The sequence below is a fragment of the Bos mutus genome, chromosome 8, assembly GCF_027580195.1.
Source record: "Bos mutus isolate GX-2022 chromosome 8, NWIPB_WYAK_1.1, whole genome shotgun sequence".
Taxonomy (NCBI): domain Eukaryota; kingdom Metazoa; phylum Chordata; class Mammalia; order Artiodactyla; family Bovidae; genus Bos; species Bos mutus.
The window spans coordinates 59,298,007-59,318,080 of record NC_091624.1 but is presented as its reverse complement, the minus strand read 5'-3'; the positions used below and the strand labels follow the sequence as shown (position 1 = coordinate 59,318,080).

Genomic DNA, 20,074 nt, shown 5'->3' with positions numbered 1-20,074 from the left:
CAGCTCTGCCACTTAACTGGCTGCATGTCCTTGGGCAAGGCTGGATTTCACCTCTGGCCTTTTTCTTCTCCTCTGTGATGTAGATATAATAACATGTCCTACCAAAGGTTTATCAAATAAGATCACATAGGTGGAGGCAGTTATGAAGTGTAATACTATGGCTTGAATTACCATACCAAGTATAACAGCAACTAGCTTGACTGCTCCATAAGGCTCAGGCTTGTTTTATTTTGTTTTTAATAATTCAGCTGCTGCTGCTGGTGCTGCTAAGTCGCTTCAGTCATGTCCGACTCTGTGCGACCCCATAGACGGCAGCCCACCAGGCTCCCCTGTCCCTGGGATTCTCCAGGCAAGAACACTGGACTGGGTTGCCAGTTCCTTCTCCAATGCATGAAAGTGAAAAGTAAAAGGAAGTCGCTCAGTCGTGTCCGACTCTTCGCGACCCCATGGACTGCAGCCTACCAGGCTCCTCTGTCCATGGGATTTTCCAGGCAAGAGTACTGGAGTGGGGTGCCATTGCCTTCTAATAATTCAGAGACGAAGTCAAAAGAAAAAGAGAAAGTGGCAGATTCTGCTTCTTAGTCCCAGGCAACATGTGTAACTGACGCGGCATAGATTGTATTATGATTGTCTTAATTTAACAGCATGGCAGCTTCAGAGTATTTGATCAGACTCATGTTTTTTAAATTAGTGTAGTACTGCACAGTCTCTCAAATTTGTCAAGAGCACAGACCTAGGTGTCAAGAGACCTGAAAATTTTATTTGACTCTTTCACAATGTTCTGTGGAACAATTTAACCTTTCTGAGTCTAAGTCTTAAAATTTGGTGGGTTTCACTCAGAAATCAATTTGGAAAGATTTAGCAAGAAACTTGAGACTGTTTATATCTTTTGCTCCAATAATTACATATTTGAAAAACTGTTTTAAGGACTTAATCCTAAACAGCACAACATGTTTAGGTACAAAGATATTTGTTATAGTATAATTAACAGCAGAAAGAAGACAATCAAAATGTTCAACCACAGTATATTTTTTATAAAAATATATGCTATCATTTAAAATGTTGACTCAGAATGCTATGTTATTACATAGGGAAATATTTAATAAGCTATGTTAAGTAAAATAAAAATCAGGGTACCCAATGTATGAATGTTGTTTAGTTGCTAAGTCATAACCGACTCTTTTATGACCCCGTGGACAGAACGTAATGTCCACATGAGTTTGAGCAAGCTCTGGGAGTTGGTGGTAGACAGGGAGGCCTGGCGTGCTACAGTCCATGGGGTCACAGAGAGTCAGACATGACTGAGCGACTGAACTGAACTGACTGTGGTTTAATCTAATATTCATTTTCAATTTTTACTGTGATCATCGGGAGAACTTTTTTTTCTTTTTAGATTGTAGGCAAATTGAAAACATGGTCTTAGGAAATGTATACAGGTCATATATATAGTCTTGGTCACTCAGCTGGTATCCGACTCTTGGCGACCCCATAGACTGTAGCCCACCAGGCTCCTCTGTCCATGGAATTTCCCAGGCAAGAATACTGGAGTGGGTTGCCGTTTCCTTCTCCAGGGGATCTTTCCAACCCAGGGGTCCAACCTGTGTCTCCTGCATTGGCAGGGGCCAGGGGCGGGGGTTGGGGGGGTATGGTTCTTTACCTTCTTTACCGCTGAGCCACTAGGGAAGCCCAAAATGTATTAATATCCTATTTTAATCCACACAGGAAAGAATAAGAAAACTCCTTGCCATAATATTGCCAATAGCCATGCTCCAATGAAAATGAGTCATTTTTAAGCTTTTTCCCATTGTTTACAGTTCATTTTCAGCTTTCCTCTATTTCCCAAATTTGCTTTAATGTTTATAATTTTATAAATAAACAAAGCATAAAACATAATATTAGGAGGTTAAAATAGACAGTCTAAAGTCACCTATTGCAGTGTTAAGGATCTAGCCTTGTATCACAGTCTCAAATGTAAAGGTCTGTGATTAAAATAACCCATAGTGTCAAAGCAAGAAATCACTAATAAAAGTTTACAGCTACAGAATGCTGTTTAAACACACAGAATCTCAATGCCTGTTCCCACAGCACTCCCAGAAGTGACGGGCCAGGGTGTGTCCAGTGTAACACAGCAATCAGGGTGGATGCATATAAATCTTTCTGAGAGCAAAAGTCCAATGAAGAGGCCAGTAGTCAGAAGCATGACTCCATGTTTATGAGATACATCAGAGCAGTCTATGTAAATGCCACTCTATGAAACCCTGTGTGTGTGTGAACTGATTTTTACAGCGATGTCATGCTTGGTCAGCAGGCTATTTTGACATGGAATAATCCCACAGATGTGAAAAATACATTTCCCCATCATTAGGCTCAGAGTGATATAACAGTATGGAGAGCTAATGAACTTTTCAAAATGTTTTAAAAGCCAGTTCTGGAATGGCATTTTGGTCTGCATCCACCACAGTGAGTTTATGTCTGGATTTTTTGGAGACTGGAAAAAAGAGTGATGGAGCTTCAGGCCAAGGTCCAAGGGTAGGCAGCCAAGTGACAAGCTCATGACGAGTTGCACACCAATGAGGTGGCTTTGCTTTCTGCACGGCTTTATGTCAGATTCACAAAAATTCAGCTATAGGATAAAATTCTCCCTCTGGTTTATCTTTTTCTATGACCTGTTCCCTGGTGGCTCAGACAGAAAAGAACTACCTGCCAAGCAGGAGACTCAAGTTTGATTCCTGGGTTAGGAAGATCCCCTGGAGAAGGAAATGGCAACCCACTCCAGTATTCTTACCTGGGAAATTCCATGGACAGAGGAGCCTGGTGGGCTACAGTCTATGGGGTTGCCAAGAGTCGGATACCAGCTGAGTGACCAAGACTATATATATGACCTGTATACATTTCCTAAGACCATGTTTTCAATTTGCCTACAATCTAAAAAGAAAAAAAAGTTCTCCCGATGATCACAGTAAAAATCGAAAATGAATATTAGATTAAACCACAGTCAGTTCAGTTCAGTCGCTCAGTCATGTCTGACTCTCTGTGACCCCATGGACTGTAGCACGCCAGGCCTCCCTGTCTACCACCAACTCCCAGAGCTTGCTCAAACTCATTTTCATCAAATCAGTGATACCATCCAACCATCTCATCCTCTGTTGTTCCCTTCTCCTCCTCCCTTCAATCTTTTCCAGCATCAGGGTCTTTTCCAATCAGTCAGTTCTTCACATCAGGTGGCCAAAGTATTGGAGCTTCAGCTTCAGCATCAGTCCTTCCAATGAATATTCAGGACTGATTTCCTTTAGGATTGACTGGTTTGATCTTAAAGCACAAGGATTGGTCAAAATTCTGTTCACCTTTCTTTGAAAAAATCCAGGCCTCCCCAAGTCAATGGCTTTGGGAGTCCATTTATATGGTAGCTGCCGAAGGATGAGAGAATTGTACCTGATATTTCATTTGGGAGATGCTGCATGCAAACCAAACCAGGTTGCTAAGGGCAGAGAAGAGATGAAAGTGTTAACAAAGCAGAGGATGGAGGCCAGAGAGCGACCTGCCCTCAGCCTCCCTGGAGAGGGACTTGGGGACACTGCTGTCCCAGAGAAGCAACTGAGCACGTGTCCTCTCAGACATACCAGTGGCAGGGGCAGCTAATCTCCCCACCTGTCACACACTTCTGTCCTCTCAGGGAAAGGTGCTGGTCTGGCCAGAAACATGGGCCACTTGCTAGAGAAAATGTGTATGAAGAGTGTGAGACAAGCAAAACACTCCTCCATCAGGCTGAGCTTCTTCCCTGGGCCCTTCCTTCTTTTCCATTGTGGAAAGCAAGAAGCAAACATGTACATCTCTCTTTTGCCCCTTCAATTAATAGATAATTTAATGTATTTATTTACGGCTGTGCTGGGTCTTGCTATGCAGGCTCTTCTCTAGTTGCACTGAGCGGGGGCTACTCTCTCTTTGGGGTGCGAAGGCTTCTCATTGTGGTGGTTTCCCTTGTTGCAGAGCACGGGCCCTAGGGCACTGGGGCTTTGGTAGTTGTGGCACATGGGTTCAGTAGTTGCAGCTCCTGGGCTCTAGAGCACTGGCTCAATAGTCATGACGAATGACCTTAGTTGCTGCACAGCACGTGGGATCTGCCTGGATCAAGAATCAAACCTGTGTCTCCTACATTGGCAGGCAGATTCTTTACCACTGAGCCACCAGGGAAGCTCCAACAGATCATTTTTTCACAGCAAAAAAAGACCTAATTGAACTGTTGGGCTTCTTTAAAAATAAGCCACTTATTCTTCTTTATTTTTTTAATTTTTATTGAAGTATAGTTGATTTATAATGTGTTATTTTCAGGTGTACAGCAAAGTGACTCAGTCACATGTAAATTTGTTTTCAAATTATTTTCCCATTATTATAAAATATTGCATATAGTTCCCTGTCCTATACAGTAAACCAAAAAAGCCACTTTAATTCTTAAAGTCCTGTTGTTTCCAACTGAAAGAAAGAAATGGGTCCTACAATGGGGAAATCTTTCATTAAAACTTTCCAAATAATAGAAAATCCATCCGCAGGAAGCCCCTCCCTCTCCAGTTGTTCTTAGGGATCTTATTTTACAGGCCCAAGGTCATTGCTTCAACTTCTTTATGGAGCCCAGAACCAGAGTAAAGTTCTTGATTCAGAATGGGAGTGTAGAGTGGGGCTTCTCACATCTCATATGTGCCATGGGCCTATTTATGCTTTCCCACATCAGGCTCACATTTATAGCACCATCATCACTCTCCATCCTGACTCATGATCACTTGCTATAAACCATGACATTTCACATATCTGGCTTCACTTAAGAACGAGCTCAGCCATGCAAGGGACTTTTCCAGACAACTGAAGCTTACCCTCCATGTAACAACTGCTGTTCTATTTTTTTTTTTAACATTAATTATCTGAGTTGGATTTTTTTTATGAAATTGCTTACATACCCCCACCTTCTCTTAAACAGGACACCAAGCTTAAATAATTTTTCTTCCTTGACTATTCAGGGTCATTACTGTGAACTTTCTGCCATTGATGTTATGGCCGCCAGAGTCTGTGCAGGTGTTCAGGACTGCTTACCCTACATCAGATGGAATGCCACCTGCTGAGCATCTGGGCCCACTTCTTGGAAGTCTGTTTGCCTGTTTTGTTTGTGCAGTTCCCTATTGTACGTTACCAGCAATGGCAACCTCTGGCTCCCACTCCTCCCACACCCCACTCAGAGAAACAAATCCTGTCAAAGCCCAGCTTAAATAATGAGGATGACATAAAATCGGTGCCAGCATTTGTGAGTCTGCTGCATTCCCATCATTCTCATGACTTTCAGATATCATCATACCAATCAGCTCAGAAAGACAATTTAGGGGATTTTCCTGTGAGAAAAGAACTAATTCTCAAGGTAGGTTTTTAATACTCAATGGCAGTTGTCTGAAGGAAGGCTGCCTTTGTGTAATTTTCAGTTTTCTGGAAACTTTGAACTCCAGACACATGAATGAGCTCTTACTCTTGCAGATAACTCATCCTGAGCTTTTGGAAAGATTTTCTTCTATGTCTCACCACTTTTCAAACTTTCCTCCCCTCGAATGCTGTTTTTCTTTGCTTTTCTCCTACTTCCTTTCCAATTCCATCCCCACCCTTCTTCTTTCCTTTCTCCCTCTTTTCCTTCACTCCCATGTGTGGGTCCCTAGTACATCCAGTAGTCTTCTGCACCATTGCTAAGCTGGCAGTCTGGAGAGCAGAAGTGAAGCAAATAGCAGAAATCTTAACTCCTAACCTCAGCTCTTCTTGCCAGCTGTGACACCCAGGCTGTGCTCACTCTATCTATACTTACTCACTCAGCCAAATCCAACTTATCTGTCTCCAGCAAGAGAGTGACAATAATGAAGGGAAAAAAGGTACAAATGACCTTATTTACAAATCAGAAATAAATCCATAGATATGGAAAACAAACTTATGGTGACCAAAAGTGAAAGGAGGGGAAAAACAAATAAGGAGTTTGGGATTAACATATACACACCACATAACTTATACTGCAGAGTACATCATGAGAAACGCTGGACTGGAAGAAACACAAACTGGAATCAAGATTGCCGGAGAAATATCAATAACCTCAGATATGCAGATGACACCACCCTTATGGCAGAAAGTGAAGAGGAACTCAAAAGCCTCTTGATGAAAGTGAAAGTGGAGAGTGAAAAAATTGGCTTAAAGCTCAACATTCAGAAAACGAAGATCATGGCATCCGATCCCACCACTTCATGGGAAATAGATGGGAAACAGTGGAAACAGTGTCAGACTTTATTTTTCTGGGCTCCAAAATCACTACAGATGGTGACTGCAGCCATGAAATTAAAAGACGCTTACTCCTTGGAAGGAAAGTTATGACCAACCTAGACAGCATATTCAAAAGCAGAGACATTACTTTGCCAACAAAGGTTCCTCTAGTCAAGGCTATGGTTTTTCCTGTGGTCATGTATGGATGTGAGAGTTGGACTGTGAAGAAGGCTGAGCGCCGAAGAACTGATGCTTTTGAACTGTGGTGTTGGAGAAGACTCTTGAGAGTTCCTTTGACTGCAAGGAGATCCAACCAGTCCATTCTGAAAGAGATCGGCCCTGGGATTTCTTTGGAAGGAATGATGCTAAAGCTGAAACTCCAGTACTTTGGCCACCTCATGCGAAGAGTTGACTCATTGGAAAAGACTCTGATGCTGGGAGGGATTGGGGCAGGAGGAGAAGGGGACGACAGCGGATGAGATGGCTGGATGGCATCACTGACTCGATGGACGTGAGTCTGAGTGAACTCCGGGAATTGGTGATGGACAGGGAGGCCTGGCCTGCTGCGATTCATGGGGTCGCAGAGAGTCAGACACGACTGAGCAACTGATCTGATCTGATCTGATATATAAAATAGATAACCAGTGAGGACCTACTGTATAGCATAGAGAACTATACTCAATAATTGATAACCAATAACAGAAAAGAATCTGAAAAAGAATATATATACACATATCTATGAAATGGAATCGCTATGCTATACACCTGAAACAAACACAACACTAAGTTGTGAATGTCTGTGAATCAACTATACTCCAATTAAAAAGATAATGTGTATGAATATGTTTAATAATGATATGGAAATTATGGTTAATAGTGAGTTTAAAAGAATTCTTTTGACTATATTCAGAACCTGGGATTTGAACTGGAGCTCACATTTAATTGTACATTATTCATAAATGAAATGGTAATGATAAAATTACAGAGGAAAAAGGTTTGGCTCAAAATGCATTTTTGAGAACTTCACTATATTGTTGTTATTGTTGCTCATCACTCAGTCGTATCCGACTCTTTGTGGCCCCATGGACTGCAGCACGCCAGGCTTCCCTGTCCTTCACTATTTCCTGAAGTTTGCTCAGACTCATGGCCATTGAGTCGGTGATGCCATTCAACCATCTCATGCTCTGTCACCCCCTTCTCCTGTCCTCACTCTTTCTCGGCATCAGGGTCTTTTCCAACTAGTCAGCTCTTCCCATTGGGTGGCCAAAGTATTGGAGCTTCAGCATCGGCATCAGTCCTTCCAATGAATATTCAGGGTTGATTTCTGATTTGATTTTGAGGATTGACTGACTTGATCTCCTTGCTGTCCAAGGGACTCTCAAGAGTCTTCTCTAGCAGCACAGTTTGAAAGCATCAATTCTTTGGCACTCAGCCTTCTTTATGGCCCAACTCTCACATCCATACATGACTGCTGGAAAAGCCATAGCTTTGACTATATGGACCTTTGTCAGCAAAGTGATGTCTCTGCTTTTTAATACTCTGTCTAGGTTTGTCATAGCTTTTCTTCCAAGGAGCAAGTGTCCTTTAATATTATATATAATACTACTAAATCTAAATAAGTTTCTAAATTGAAATAATGTTTGCACATATTTTCATGTATCAGTTCTTAACATAAGAAATCTAAAAAGCAGAAGGAAGCTTACTGTAGGACATTAAAAACTCAGTTGTTTGTTCAAAAAAAATGAGGAATCTGGAAAACCAAAAACTGTACTCACAACTTTGATAGCAACTAAGGGGCAAATTCTAACTTTTTAAAAAATCCATTCTCATTATCAAAAATTCACTAAATACCCACAATATTTCCAGTCACTCTAAAAGCTAGTCACAGGCCCTATCTTCCAAGTAGTTTATTGGTCTTTTATTTTTCTTTCACTTGGGCATACAGTGAAACAGTCTCCCAATTTATTCAACCAAATCATAGATAGTCCCACACCATAACTTTCTCATAGTAGGTTCTCAATAATATTGATTGATTAGTCAATTATCCAAGGATATTTTAATATAAAATAATCAAAAACAGAGAAATGAACCTCTCTTGGGTCAAAGTTAACTCACTACCCAACACTCCCATAAACCTGCCAAGTTGCTTGCATTTTATTTAAAGAAAATGAAATGTTTCAGGATATTGGTGGGAAGACACAGATGTGGGAGTGGGTCCTGGAATGGTAGTCAGATGACCTGGGAGCAAACACTGGCTCTGTTCTCTACTGACTTGAAAACTTGGGCAAACTTCTTGCCCACCTGAACCTCAGTTTCCTCAACTGCAAAAGGAAATAATAGCTACCTCACAAGGCTGTTTTGAGTATTAAGCAGAAAAATATATTTCTTAGGGATAAGACAGATAGTCAACAAATTTCAGTCAAATTAAAATCATCCCTGTTTCTATAAAATGTAAATAGGGCTTCCTGGCTCTCCTATTCACCGTGATCATTTTCGTGTTTTTATTACTGTGGGTGAAAGAGATATTCTTGTCTTAGTACATACACACCTGCAACAGTCTTAATGTCATTTGACTGATGAGGCCAGTCTGGAAGGCCTTCAACTTTCCTATCAAGGACTGAAAAATCTTCCCTGCTAGTCTCATGACATTAGTGCTGGCCCAGAAGCAGCAGAACAAGCTGGGCCAGCTTGGTGAAATGGCTGGGACTGGGGGTCTAATTTTTCCCCTTTGGACCACACAGTGGAAGATCTAAGGCTCCAGTAGTTCCACTCTGTCTACTGATGCCCAGTGTGGTTTTGCAGAGTGCCCATACCCTTCCTTGCCTCTCTCCAATCCATCCATGCTTTAATCCACCAATTCTTACAGATTCCAAGCAATTAGCATAAAAACTAGGCTCATTATTTTACAGTAACATTTTGTACAAAGTGTGTACCACATAAAATCACTGTATGGCACTCCTCGACCTTAACATTTCTCATCTCCTTCTAGTAAACCAACCCGAATTCCCATATACTATGGCCAGCCCTTCTCCAGATTCAGGTCTCTAAAAGTCTGCATCTGCTTATCCATTTATTCATTTTTTGGCCACTATAGTGTCTTATGAGTTCTGCAAGGCTTTTATCTTATGGTTCCATTCATTCTAAAAACACTTCCACCTTTTTGTGCTTAGCACAGTCATGGCTCAGGGCTTCCCTGGTGGCTCAGTGGTAAAGAATCTGCCTGCCAATGCAAGAGACACAGGAGACAAGGATTTGATCCTTGGGTCGGGAAGATCCCCTGAAGTAAGAAATGACAACCCACTCCAATATTCTTGCCTGGAAAATTCCATGGACAGAAGAGCCTCATGGGCTACAGTCCATGAGGTCTCAAAGACTGGGACACATGCAGTCATGACTCGTGGCCCCAAGAAGCCCCTGAAGGCTGGAGCAGCTCCAAAGCATCCAATGCTGAGTAAACTGACCAGGGCATTTGCTCCTCATCCATCAACTGGTCCCCACGAGCTGAGAGGGTACCTTCCCCTCATCTTTTACTAAGGAACAGATTAAGTATTTGCTGACAGGAAATGAAGTAAAGAAGATCTGCATGCAATGGCTCATTAAGACTGATGGCAAGGTCCAAATTGATACAGCCCACCTGCTGGCTTTAAGGATGTCACCAGCATTGGCAAGAAAGGGGAAAACTTCTGTCTGATTTGCAACACAAGGGTGGCTTTGTTGTTCACTGAATTATACCTGAGGAGCCAAGTACAATTTGTGCAAAGTAAGAAAGATCTTTGTAGCACCAAAAATCCCTCATCTGGTGACCCATGATGCTTGTATCATCCACTATCCTGATTCCCTTCCAAAATGAATGACTCCACTGAGATTGATTTCAAATCTGGCAAGATGACTGATTTCAACAAGTTTGATACTGGTAACCTGTATATGGTGACCAGAGTCACTACCGTGGGAAGAACTGAACAATCTTCTGCTGCGATCACCAACAGAAAGAGACAACCTAGTCCTCTTGGTGTGGTTCATGTGAAAGACGCCAACAGCAGCATCATTGCCTCCCCATTCTCCAACATTTTTGTTATTGCAAAGGCAACAAACCATGGATTTCTTTTCTGAGAAAAAAGTATCTGTCTAACCATTGCTGAACACAGAGACAAGAGATTGGCAGCTAAAGAGAGCAATGCGTCAAATGATCTCTAGGAAATATGATTGGAAAGGTCTTTGGGCTTAACTGGGCTTCCAAGGTGGTGGTATTGGTAAAGAATCCATCTGCCAATACAGGAGATGTAAGAGACATGGATTCAGTCCCTGGGTCAGGAAGATCCCCTAGAGGAGGGCATGTCAACCCACTCCAGTATTCTTGCCTGGAGAATCCCATGGACAGAGGAGCCTGGTGGGCTATAGTCCACAGGGTGGCAAAGAGTTGGACACAACTGAAGCAACTTAGCCCTCACGTAGGGCTTAATTAAAGATAATGAGGAATGATTAATTGCCCAAAAAAAGCTTCTCACAAACAAACAAAGGCCATTTACTGAGCTTCAGGCACTGCACCAGGTTCTGGAGTACAGGTCTCTGGAACAAATCCATACAGAGACCTTGGTCCCTACTCTCATTAATCAAACACACATGCCCAATAGAGATATAATAACAAGCTACGATAAATGATCTAAAAACATCACCCAAAACCTTGACTTAGACTCATGAACTGGGAGGTTGGGTGGAAAGGGGTCATTCAGCAAAGTTTTCCCTTCATCTTCGCCTGATCTGAAGAAGAGGTAGGGGTTATTTAAACCAGGAGAAGGAGCCAGCAGAAGCTGGGCAGCAGATGAGTCAGATCCTAGGGTCAGGGTAAGAGAGTTGTCTATTCTCCTAAGAGCAATGGAAAGTGATAAGAAGGATTTAAGGGAGTGATGTGACAGAAATAAAAGACACTTTCACATTGGCTGGCAGCAATGGGAAGGAGAGTGGTCTGCAGGGGATCAATTGGCTAGCTGGCCATTGGAATCATCTGGATGTCTGAGATTCGGTGGGTGGGGAAGGGATAGAGGAAAAGGAAGTTCCCAGTTGGAGAAACCAGATGAATACTAATGACATTCACTGAGACAAGGAACTGCAGGAAAGGACACCTTGGGGGCAAAGGAACAAAAGTAGCCATTGTTTCAAGCTCTGTGCCGAGGGCTGTAGGTACATTATTTTGGCTTTCTGATAAGGCTGCAAAGCTGGTGTCATTATCTCATTTTTCAGATTAAAAACCCAAGGCTGTAATATCAGCTTAATTTTTCTGACCTAACCTTTGTGGATCTAATTTTTCAGGGCGATCTAGTGCCCAATTAGCCTCCCAAGAGCTCTTAAGAAGAAAGATGATTTTTCCTTAGAAACCAAAGCCCAAAGCCACAGAGCTCAGATAGAAATGGATTTGGAACGTTGCCAGAGACTTTGAGTAGGTTACTCTGGGACCCGTGGCAGGGTGGCCATGTGTGATTGTGCATAATTACAATGTGCACAAATGTAATATTGTAATAATACAATTACAATCATAATGCAATGTGTGATTGCATACTGCACAAACCCAGAGAACACCAGTCATATCAAAGTTCCTGTGAATTCTGCCTCCTGAATACATCAGCCCTGCCCCTCCCCAGTTTCTTTTCAAAGAAAGACTCCAAGCTCCATCACTCTAGGGTTCAAAAAGAATCAGTGACCAAGGCAACACCATGCACTTGACCTCTCTGGTCCCAGAGCTTCTTTCCTCTTTTGAAGCCTTCACTCAGACCCAGGTGTTTACCCCTCACCCTTTTCTCTGCTCATCTAGGACCCTAAGGAGAAGTAGATGTAAAGGAAGAGTGACCCATCCATCATTAGACCACTATTGCTTACAAGAGCTCCCCAGGGGGATATACCAAATCTAAAACATTGCTAATATCTGCCCAAATTAATGCTACAGAGAAACAAACAAGTTATACAAAAGCTGTCGCTTTTTTAGCTAGTTATAAAATATTCCCCAAATTTCTGATTAAAAAGTGTCCTTGCTCACCTGATTGCATCTTCTCAGACCCGAGGTGCTGTCCGAACAGCAGTCACCAATTCTTTATCTTTGAGAAGACCAATCTACTCTGAGATTTACCCGGAAAAATTCTCATTCTCTGGCCCTGGGGCCAGAACAAACCACAGCTCTCCAATTTGAAAGTTCAGGCAGTGAGAAATGGAGCTGACTCTAGGACTAAGGCAATCAAGGGCTCTTTTCTCATCAGCCCCTAAGGCGGTGACACCACATTCGCAAAAGTGTTTTGGATTCCTGAGTTTCAGGCTTGGGAATGCTCTGACAGGAGGCACAGTCTCAAGTGCGCCAGCCCAGGCTTATGATGGGGAGGGAGCTGATCCTGCAGTCTGTGATCAGAATGAGCTCAGCTTTCCAAATGAAACTGCTCTACCAGCATCTCCATCCTTCTTAGTCCTTACCACCATGGCCCTTTAAAAGGCATGGAACATTCATTTTAAAGATGCTTTTTATTGATACATATGACCTTGTTTCTATAAAGGAAGTCAGGAAGGATATATTTCTCAATTTCCAATCAAGATGATTCCTCTGCAGACACACTGCAGTGTTTTTCTTTTTTTGAAACCTCATCTCCTCTATCAACTCTGATGTGGTTGGTCCTTTGGAGTTCTGAATGTGCTTCCTTGTCCCTATGCCACACAGCAGAGTGTCAGTTGACATTTAGGGTCACCCAGGATTTTTCTACTACAGAAGTCCACATATGGACCAGTTTCCACTGCAGAAATGAGCCTTTCACCTGCAGCCGGCACTGCTCGAGGGCAGATGCATTCCCCAGACTCTGGCGGTGACAGTGACCCTCTCCCCACAGCATTTCTGGGATACTGATGTGCCCTGTATCCTTCTGCTTGCAGCTGACACTTCCCCCAATGCTGGCTCATGACCCAGCTCTAGGGCACGAGGGCTGCAGCTACCCCCAGCCCTGAGCACCCCTTGACTTGTATCAGCTGGTGTGGTCTGGCAGTGGGAGAGGCTCAGCGGCCAGGCTGCCCCGGGTAGAGACCCTGGCTTCCTGCCAGTCAGAATTCCAGGGGTCTCATTCCTCATTTAGCTCCTCTTTTTCTCCAAAGTTCATGGGAACTTGGACCATTAACTGACATCATAAGGCTGTCTTGGCCTGAACACTTTTTTGAGCTAACCACTATGACATTGGAGGACATTTGCCAAATCACAGGCTAGGGCTCAAAGCCCTCATTCCCTCCCCATCTTCAATTTCTCTTACCACAGAAAGAGTCTAAGAATGACTAAGATATCACTACAGAAATGGTATAACTGAAAATGGAAAGTGCAGCTAAAATGTAAAGATAGATCTGGAACTATGGAATTTGATCTCTGTCCCTATTTCAGCTCAGAATGGGCAGGTGGAAAAGTCAAGAGGGCACTGGCAGGAGAAAAAGAAAATGTGTTTTTGCTCTTATTTCTAGTTTGAGCAGTGAGTATCCAGATCAGAAACATAGCTGGAGGATCAAATAATGACTTTTTCAAAATAAGGGTTACCTAAGGCGATGGCACCCCACTCCAGTACTCTTGCCTGGAAAATCCCATGGACGGAGGAGCCTGGTAGGCTGCAGTCCATGGGGTCGCAAAGAGTCGGACACGACTGAGCGACTTCACTTTCACTTTTCACTTTCATGTATTAGAGAAGGAAATGGCAACCCACTCCAGTGTTCTTGCCTGGAGAATCCCAGGGACGGGGGAGCCTGGTGGGCTGCCGTCTATGGGGTCGCATAGAGTTGGACATGACTGAAGCGACTTAGCAGCAGCATGATGGACAGGGAGGCCTGGCGTGCTGCGATTCATGGGGTCGCAAAGAGTCGGACACGACTGAGTGACTGAACTGAACTGATGTGTGGTTATCCCTCAGAAATGACTTGTTCAGGCTGATCTGCGATGGCCGAAACTTAGAAAGGAATAAACCACAGCGACTGAAGGATCACTTTGAAAAATAATTCTCTGCAAAACAATCATCTTTTGCTTTGCAAAACAATTCTCAATAGACTGGGAAAAAATTCTAAATGGTCAGTAAAAACAGGAAGATATATTCATCCTCCTGTATAATAAAATAAATACTGGTTTTAAAAAAGAAAAAGAAACATAGCTGAGTTCTCCTAAAGGGAAGGGAACCCAGGTAACAAGCATCATCCTTTGATTTCCATCCCTACTGCCTTGGGGGGTCTTGCTCTCCTGGTGCTAATTCTAGTGTCTTGATTGTTTTAAAAATAACTGAATCAGTTCCCTAGTTGTCAAGAAGGCACCACTTCTAGAGACTGTGCTTGGAAGGAGTGACTATTTCCCTTGCTGTCCTCCGCCTTCAGCTAAGGTGTTTTACAGAGAAACTGCAGGTACCCAAGCCAGTTCTTACCAGGCAGGAGGCAGGCCCCCTTGAGAAGCATTTGAGCTTCAGAAGAGAGTGATCTCTCTTAGGCCATACTTGAGGTTTACTTTTGTCATTTCTCATAAATACCACATATTCTCACGAATGAAGGGGAAGTATCAGAAGGGTAAATTTAAGGAAAAGTCGGATGGGATTAAGTAACTGAATCTGCCTCAGTTTGAGGACTAGCAGAACTGAGGTGAAAAAAGAATTAGGAGACCACTCTCCCAATTTCAATAGAAATAAGCTTCAAGCTACCTGATTAAAAATGAAAAACCTTCCTTCTACTTCAAAGATTTCTGCTCCACCCAAGGGCCTGGCCTAGAACAGCAGAGCTTCTCTCCTCACAATGACAGATGAATAATAAATGCTCCTAGTCAGAAGAAAGGGCATACAAACAATTTCTCCAAAGTTTTGGTTATTGGAGATTTTATCTACGGCTAACAGTAATTCCATTTTACAATTTAAAATTTCTTTGGTCTTTGAAACTAGCTAGCTCCAGTGATGAAGAGGTTATGTTAATGCAACACAACAAGACCCTACAGGGCCTGCCTGGAGCAGACTCCTCCCCTCCCGCGTTCTCCATCTGCCTCTGCAGGAAAAACTTTAACCTCCTCGGCCTTCCTTGAGCTCCAAAGAATAAATTTGATCAGGGAAGTGAAAAAAATGCAGAAAGAAAGAAAAACAAGACAAAATCATAAGAATTTAGCCATTAAAAAAAGTCAAGGACTTCTTAAGAGTTATAGATAATATTCTGAGCTATATCCTTTGAGCTCTTTTTCAGACACTGAAACCCCCATCAGGTAGAAGTTAACTATATGCTGCCCACAAGCACATAGGTCCCAGAGTGGTTGGAACCAGAGAAGGTCTGAAACTGGTGAGGTCCCAATTACCTCATCACCAACCAATCAGAAGAATGCTCATGAGTTGATCGTGTACCCTACAATGCCCCTGTCCCTCACCATGACTTTTAAAACCTTTCCCTAAAAGTTATTGGGGAGTTCAGGCCTTTTGAGTACTAAATACTGGACTCCTTGTTTGGAACCTGAAATAAACATTGCATTTGTTTTTTTTTTTTTTAATTATTATTATTATTATTTTTACTTTACAATATTGTATTGGTTTTGCCATACATCAACATGGATCCGCCACTGGTGTACACGTGTTCCCCATCCTGAACCCCCCTCCCACCTCCTTCCCCATACCATCCCTCTGGGTCATCCCAGTGCACCAGCCCCAAGCTTCCTGTATCCTGCATCGAACCTGGACTGGTGATTCACTTCTTATATGATATTATACATGTTTATTCCCTTTCAAAGTCTTAATGTTACCAAACCAAACTTGGGTTGGCTTCCCTGTACTCAGTAAAGCCAATCTACTGACACTGGGTTATGGTACAAGAAAATGCAGTTCTATTTCCAGGGAAGCCAACCCAAGTTTGGTTTGGTAACATTAAGACTTTAAAAGGGAATTGGTTATTTCAAATCATTAAAAGATATATATCATATGTACAGAATATCAAAGAAAGAAGTCAAATAGGTAGGAAATAATCCCTGCCCATTAGACATTTTTTTAGGTTTCATAGAGAGAAATCTATATCAACTTCTGATGGAAAATGGCTTAAAGATAACACCAAATTCAATCTAGTTCTGGTCTAATAAAGTCTAGGTGAGAACCAGCATGATAATTTTCTTCTTCCTAAAGTGTTTCCCAAAGAATTAACCTACTTTTTTAAAACCCTACAATTCTGTTGTGAATAAACCTCTCACAAATGAATGCCATAATTACTGACTTAATTTTTTTCTCCTAAACAAAGAGTGAATATATATATACATATATATCTCCTCTAAAGTAAAAGGTTTACCTACTACTATAGTTGAATGTTGTATATTAAGTAAAACTTTGATTTATCTAGAAAATATAATTTGTGGGGGAAAATGTGACACTAAAAGTGACCAAACCACCTTTACTGTGGCGAAAGATGAAAGATTACTTGTGATCGCTAACAAAAAACCTATTACAAGAAAAAAGATAAAATTAGCAGTAATTAGTCTTCCAGCTAAAGCAGGAAACTGGGAATAGTATTACAAACAATCACTTCTTTTTCCTGTCATCTTTTTTTTAATGATGAAGAGCAACTGTTCCTCTAATGAAAGGACTCAGTAAATAAACTTAAGCATGACTTTAACCTAATTAATCTGAAACAGGGAATTTTTCACCTCAGCAATTGCTCTTCGGAAATGAGACAAACCGCTTGCTCACATCAGACCCCACAATCTAAATGTTTATTATTAAAATAAATGTTACAGGAGTGGAACACAGGTGCAGTTTACAACTGCGTGATGATTGAGCAACATTTTTTTATCCATGGAAAAAATGAGTAAGTTGCCAAAATTGATCTTTTTTGATCATTTCTCACTTAATGTTAGAAAAAGAACAAAGAGCATAGTTATACTATCAGAAATGCAAAAAAAGAAAAAAAGAAATGCAAGTATTTCAGTTTTTTCCTTCATGTGCTCAAGTAAACCCACAAGAGGGTCAGCAGTAAACACAGAAACAATCACAAACCTCCTCTATTCTGAAATCCCCACAGATTATCAGTCTCTGGGAGGCTTAAGGTAGAAAACAAAGTATTTATATTAGCATTAGTCAACTTTAAAGGTCTCTTAAAGGATACTTACAGTTAAATCTCTGTAAGAATCACACATTCATCTTCACTCCCTTTGTTGTGCAAGGGTAAATGAGTTACAGAAAAAAAAAAAAAAAACCCTGCAAATACCGTGCCTTGTGATTAAGACGTCATCTTAATGCAGACTTTGTATTTTGGCTTTTATGAAGGTTTAAAGGTTAAAGGCAACATAAATTATGCAATTCCTCCTATGCCAGGCCTATAAAAGGTGCTTTCAGTGTTCATTAGAGATATTGCTTCCAAATGGGCAAAAGCTTTTTTGTTAAGTGCCAAAAGAGAAACATTTCCATTAGGCTCATTACTGCAATGCTGGAGAGCCAAAACAATTTGGAATCAAGAAACTGCTAGACTCTGTTGTTCCAGAATGTATAGCAACTGTCAGTATACACAGTGAGAAACTACCCTTCACTGTTTGGACAGCAGTACAGTAAAACAGAGTCAGCCAACACGCTGGTCTGCTTCCAGGAGACAGATAATCTGGAAAACCCCAAAGCAACAGCAACAGTTGAGGTTTTCCCCTTCTGCTTCTGCCACAAGAGACAGATAGGGCCCAGAGAGACTCGATCCAGGAAGGAGCAAGCCCCATGTAAGGGATGCTCGGGTAAACTGCTATTCTCACACATTCCTCTAGGTCGGCATTACCACTTCCTCATTTAGGTTTTGTCATCCCCTTCAGCTAAAGTACAGCTTCCCTTTACACTTAAGCGTACTGCATCTGCAGAAGTCTGGGCTCTTTTATCGCAAGGACCACCACATCCATTTATCCTCTAGCCTTCTGGGGCAAACTGTTGATTTGACTGGATCTGCGTCTCTCCAACTACAAGCCAAAGAGATCAGAGCTGGACACACAGCGCCCAGCTTCGACCAGGTCACCACCACCCCACCCGGCGCTTTGCCTCTGGGGGCGGATTATGGAGACAGACTGCCTGGTGTAAGCCCCCAGAGTCGCAGAGATTCTTTCCAGAGGACAGCCCGCACTCCCTGACAACTAAGTGGCAAAGTTGTTTCTTCCTCCTCTGCTGTAATGCCCACCCATCAACACGCGCGCGCGCGAACCAACGCACACAGCTTTGCGCCCTCAACTTACCAATTTAGACTTGGCGCGCTGCAAAAATTCTTCCATGTCGTTGAGAAAGGTATGGACCGGAGATACCCGGAGGGCGCAGAGGACTATCTGCTCCCGGGCGAGAGGAGCCGGGTCCCCGGAAAGTGGCCGCCTGGGACGCAGCGACCAGCTGCTCCCTCCTACCGCTCGGAGGCGGCTGAGGTTGTGGCTGAGCTCTCGGCTGTCGCCTCCCAGGGCTCCCCACCCCACCCCGAGCCCCGCCGCCCGCTCGGAGCGTCCGACTCTCCCCTAATAAGGAAAGTGGGTGTGACGCCCGGGAGCCCCAGGGCGCTCCTGGCACGCTGGCTGGCACGCGCCTGTGGGGCCGGAGCTCCGGGGCTGGGGCGCGGGGGCGGGAGTGTTGGCGGATGGCGAGGGGCTCCTCCGCCAATCGCAGGGCCCCGCTGCGGCCTCCTGACGTGGCGCGCCGAAAGATGCTGCAACCATGGACAGCGCCCAGAAGTGCGAGCCAAGTGCAAGGGGCTGCTGCAGAGGGAGGTTCTGCCGCAGGCACCGCCGCTGTCAGCCAGGGGAGGTGGAAAGAGGGAAGAGAGGCCCCCAGAGAGCTCCCCTCCTCGGCCAGCGCCTTCCTGGCTGGCTGGCAAGTTACAGAGAGCTCCAATGGTCACTTAATGAGCCGGCTCTGCTGGCCTGGCCAGGGGACACACTCAGCTAGATTGTGGGGTGGAGGGGGTTACTGCTCAGCTAAAAGCAGTACGACCTTGATGGAAAATAATAGGAAGAGCAGGCTAGGAGATTGTGGTAGGTTGCATCTTTCCTCCTTGCTCTCAAAACATACCTGCCCAGCAACAGACCTCTGCAGTTCACCCTAATTGGGTACCCTTATGTTGGCCCTGGGGCTATGGATACATACATCCTTCTGCAGTCGCAGTCCCCATCCACTCTGACATGTGTGCTCAGCAACAGTGAGGGAGACCGAACCTCCTTCCTGCATAAGGGTCTGTGTTTGTACAAGATCTTCAGATCATTTCTCTGTACATTAAAGTTTAAGAAGTACTGCAATAAACACTTAAACTCATACCCATGAACCTTATTTTAAGCCACAGAATATTGTCATGTGGACTCTCTAGCCTGCCTTATCAGGGGCCCACATATATCTGGGCTTTGGCACACTTGCCTGTAATGTCCTTCCTGCCCTCCCACCAGCCCCACTGCCTGGCTAACTCGTGCTTCAGCTGTCAGCTTAGAGGAGTGACCTCGACACTAACTACACTTCAAAACCACATTAATATCACCCAGGGCTTTAAAAAAATACTGCTTCACAGGCTATATTCCAGACCAATAGAATCAGTTGCTCTAAGAGCAGGGAGACTGCATCAGGTATAAAAATGCTCCAAGTGATTCCCACATGCAGGCCAGGTATGATCATCTGGTACACAAACTTTAGTGTATATCTGAACCACCCAGTGATATACTAAAACATAGATTTTTGTGCCTCACTCAGAGAATTTCAGGCTTAATAGATCTGTTTAAAAAGCCTGAGAATTTCCATTCTTAACTATCTTAACTATTAACTGATGCTGCTTAGAAGTCATCTTCCTCCAGGAAGCCTCCTCTGAT

The 20,074-nt window shown here is 43.2% G+C and overlaps 1 protein-coding gene and 1 pseudogene across 4 annotated transcripts in view; one reads left to right on the top strand and one right to left on the bottom strand.

The window, feature by feature from the left end:
• The window catches only part of PRUNE2 (prune homolog 2 with BCH domain), a 296,154-nt gene extending 277,453 nt beyond the window's left edge, over positions 1–18,701 (bottom strand). For all 4 annotated transcript variants that reach the window (XM_070375739.1, XM_070375740.1, XM_070375741.1 and 1 more), the window contains exon 1: positions 18,476–18,701. In XM_070375739.1, coding sequence (XP_070231840.1) covers positions 18,476–18,511 — 36 coding nt within the window. In that variant the 5' untranslated portion in view covers positions 18,512–18,701. The remainder of the gene's footprint in view (positions 1–18,475) is intronic.
• LOC138988938 (small ribosomal subunit protein eS4-like) lies at positions 9,667–10,470 on the top strand (annotated as a pseudogene).
• Positions 18,702–20,074: the final 1,373 nt, after the last annotated feature.